Below are 3,963 nucleotides of genomic sequence, written 5' to 3' on the forward strand. Positions count from 1 at the left end.
ATGCAATTATCTGCTGCATCCATTCGTCTAGTGGTTGAGTGAGGAAAATTGCTTCTGGATTTTTTATGCTGCTGTGACGTTGAATAGAGAATGGCACTCATGGTATCTCGGCCTTTGCTGCCCCGGCCTTGGCTAGGATATCTGCTTTTTCATTTTCTGATCTCGGGATCTTCTCCAATTTCCATGTTCCTCCGTCTTCGCTTATTTTCGTCAATAGTTCTTTCACTCGCTCTGCATATTTTTTCATGTCTGCATCTTTGATTTCATAAGTTCCCAGTACTTGGTTAACTATTAATTGGGAATCACTCTGGATGTTGATTACTTCGGTTTTGACAACTGTGGCCATTTGTAGCCCTGCGATTAGCGCTTCGTATTCTGCCGAGTTGTTCGTGGATGGGAAGTCAAAATGAATGGAATGTTGTAGTCAGATTGAGTGTGGTCCTTCGAGGACAATTCCTGCCCCTGAACCGGAAGTATTTGATGCTCCGTCTACTTGGAGATTCCAAGAGATTGTGCTTGTGCCAGTCTTGCTCGGTTGATCGTGCGAGGTCGTCTCTGCCACAAAATCTGTTAACACCCGAGCTTTCAACGCTTGTCTCAGTTCGAACTTGATGTCGTAAGATCCTAGTAATACCGACCAATTTACCAATCTTCCCGACGTTTCTGGTCTACTCAGCGCCTTTTTGAGTGGCTGATTAGTTCAAACTATGACTGTGTGAGCTTGGAAGTATCTTTTCAATTTTTCCTCTGTGAGGGTCAGAACGAAAGCGAACTTTTCAATCATGTTGTATCTCAGTTCGGCTCCCTTAAGAACTTTGCTTGTGTAGTAAATAGGTTTTTGCTTTCCCTGATCTTCTTTGACCAGTACCGATGCCACCGTCTCGTTGGTCGTTGATAAATATAGATAGAGTGTCTTGCCAATTTCTGGTCGACCGAGCAGGGGTGACGTAGTTAGGAAGGTCTTTAATTCTTCGAAGGCTTGCTGACAGTCTTGATTCCATTCGAAATTTTTGACGTTCCTCAAGGTTTTGAAAAAGGAAGACATTGTTTGGCCGAGCAAGATACAAAGCGTCCAAGGGCTGTGATTCGCCCGTTTAATTTTTGTACTTCTTTAGCCGTTGTTGGTGCTTTCATTTCCAAGATGGCTTGTATCTTTTCCGAGTTTGCTTCAATGCCTCTTTGTGAGATGAGGTAACCTAGGAATTTTTCTGCTGGAACCCCGAAAGCGCACTTGTCTGGGTTCAACTTGAGCTTGTACTTTCGTAATTTCTGGAAAACTTCTTCCAGGTCCTTTGTGTGATCTTCCACCTTTACCGACTTTACTATGATGTCATCAACATATACTTCCATGTTTCGCCCAATTTGGTCTTTGAAGACGAAGTTCATCAACTGTTGGTATGTGGCCCCCGCATTCTTCAAACCGAAGGGCATTTGCTTGTAACAATATGTGCCTCCGTCGGTAATGAAACTAGTTTTTTCTTCATCATCTTTATGCTTTGGTATCTGGTGATAGCCTTGGCCGGCGTCAATGAAAGAATAAACTTCATACCCGCTAGTAGAGTCTACCAGTTGGTCTATATTTGGCAGAGGGATACTGTCTTTTTGACATGCTCGGTTCAAATCGGTAAAATCGATGCACAATCTCCACTTTCCATTCGCTTTCTTTATTAGCACCACGTTGGACAACCATTCCGGGTAATATACCCGCCGTATGAACCCGGCCGCCAATAGTTTGTCTACCTCATTCCGGATAGCTATCTGTCTGTCTACTGTGAAAGCTCGTTTTCTTTGCTTTACTGGTTTGTGGGCGGGGTTGACATTGAGTTTGTGTATGATGATGTTTGGGTCAACTCCCTCGATTTCTCCTGGAGTGTTGACAAATTCAACTTCATTTCGAACAAGCATGTCGGTTATGTCCTTCTTGGCTGTGTCGGGTAGATCTGCCCCGATTTTGACTGATCTTGGATTAACACCCCTTAATCGTACTTCTTCCTGTTTTCCATGGGGTTCCAACTTGCCTTCGTCAGAGTTAGGTATTTCCATTGTTTCGATTGCTAGCGTCTCTGAGACTTTCTCCATCGGTACCAAGTAACACATCTTGGCTATGTCTTGTCGGCCCTTTACTGTTACCACCCCTTTGGCCGTCGGGACTTTCATTGATAAATATTGGATGCACGTTACTGAACCTGTAGCGTAGAGCATTGGCTGACCGAGGATAACATTATATGCTAGGGGCATGTCGACCACCATGAATAGTGTTTTGAACTTGACCGTAAGACCAGTTAGTCCTCCCGACGGATTCCCATTATCTTGTCCGAGTTCGACCGTCAGCTCGGCAACTCCTTCTGTTTGTACTGGGGATCCTCCGGGGCCTACGAGGGGTGTAGTAACCTTTTTTAAGTTTAGCATCGAGCAACCAATACCGAGGTAAGCTTCCTTGGCGATCAAATTAACTGAGCTTCCTTCATCTATCAGCTGCCTCATAACCCAGAAATTCTCGATTAAACCCGATATGACTAATGGATCTTGGTGAGGAAAATCGACTCCTTCTCCATCTTCCGAGGTGAAACTAACATCGGGCAACGCTTCTGTTGTGGCTATGTGCATCACCAACTTTTGCCTCTTTTTTCGACCTAGTTTGTATTCAGGGTTAGTTATTCCCCCGGCTATCGTGTTAATGACTCCGAAAACATTTTGTCTCTTGGGTGGGGGACCGCTGTCTCGCTTGGTGTTTTGATTAGTTGGGTTGTTTCTCCCGGGTGTGAACGTTTTGTTCTAGGCGACGAAGTCCTTTAATCGGCCTATTTGTACCAATCGGTCTATTTCTTTTTTGAGGCTACCACACTCGTCGGTGATGTGTCCATGTCCGTCATGGAACTGACAGTATTTTTGTTTATCTCCCTCGTACTGCATTTTAGGTGGATATCGGACTGGTTCATTGTAATTTTGTATCCACATTAAGATATGGGATCGGGGAGTGTTGAGTGGGATGAAGGCTTGATCTTCTAGCTTCACCGGTCAGTGCGATTACATCCGAGGTGGTGGGGGTTGACGCTGCTCCCTTGAGCCGAACCTGTCTGGCCGGTGGTGTTGGTTGAAAGCCGGCCTTGGTGTCAAAACCTGGCTTGTTGTCTGGGCTGCTTTTCTCCGCTGTTCCTCATCTAGATTTATGTAATTCCACGCCCGATCCATGAGTTGGGCGTAAGTTTGTACTGGGTTTGTGATCAAGTTGTCCCGGAACGCTGTCATAGATGTGTTGTCTTTCATTGCATCGATGACTGTGTCGTCATTGAGATTTTCCACCTCTACTGCTTCAGCGTTGAACCATTCTATGTAGCTCTGAAGGCTCTCTCCAGGTTTTTGATAACACAGTTTGAGGTCGCTGGACTTCTTTTTTCGTTGTATGCTCGGCGCGAAATGGGTTCGGAAAGCTCTAGCCAGTTCGTCAAAGCTTCGGATAGACCCTTCTTTTAAACTCTGGTACCATATCGTCGCTGGTCCTTTTAGAGTAGTTGGGAATAATTTGCAAACCGCCGCCTCGGATAGACTTTGCACCATCATGACTACTTGGAAACAACTCAAGTGAGTTATTGGGTCTCCGGTTCCGTTATAATCGTCGAGCTGGGGTGTTTTGTAGTTCAGAGGGAAAGGTTCGTCTCGAATTTCGGTTGACAACGGATTGCCAATATTCAGGAAACTGGTGCTCCTTGGTTCCCTTCGTTTGAATTTTTTCATCTCGGTCCGTACTCTTTCTATTATCTATTGCTCCAGGTTTATCTTTAAGCCGGGTCCAACGCCTGAGCTGTGCACACTTTCTTCGATTTCTACCCGCTTTGGTGTTTTCTTTTGTGCTTCTTTGGCCCTTTGGTCTGTTTGATTTACCAGTTCTTCTCCTGACTTGTGTTGATTTGGCTGATTTTTCTCTAGGGTAGGTTCCTTCGGTACCATATGCGTCTGGTAGAA

The 3,963-nt window shown here is 45.1% G+C and overlaps 1 protein-coding gene across 1 annotated transcript; it reads right to left on the reverse strand.

Annotated features, from left to right (window-relative positions):
- Positions 1 to 3,027: 3,027 nt before the first annotated feature.
- LOC126681889 (uncharacterized) lies at positions 3,028 to 3,735 on the reverse strand. Its single transcript, XM_050377446.1, has one exon. It carries the CDS (start codon positions 3,733 to 3,735, stop codon positions 3,028 to 3,030), a length of 708 nt encoding a protein of 235 aa, XP_050233403.1.
- Positions 3,736 to 3,963: the final 228 nt, after the last annotated feature.

This window comes from Mercurialis annua, linkage group LG5, assembly GCF_937616625.2.
Source record: "Mercurialis annua linkage group LG5, ddMerAnnu1.2, whole genome shotgun sequence".
Taxonomy (NCBI): domain Eukaryota; kingdom Viridiplantae; phylum Streptophyta; class Magnoliopsida; order Malpighiales; family Euphorbiaceae; genus Mercurialis; species Mercurialis annua.

Coding starts and splice junctions, on each gene's coding strand:
- LOC126681889 (XM_050377446.1), bottom strand. CDS start 3,735: ATGAAAAAATTCAAACGAAGGGAACCAAGGAGCACCAGTTTCCTGAAT.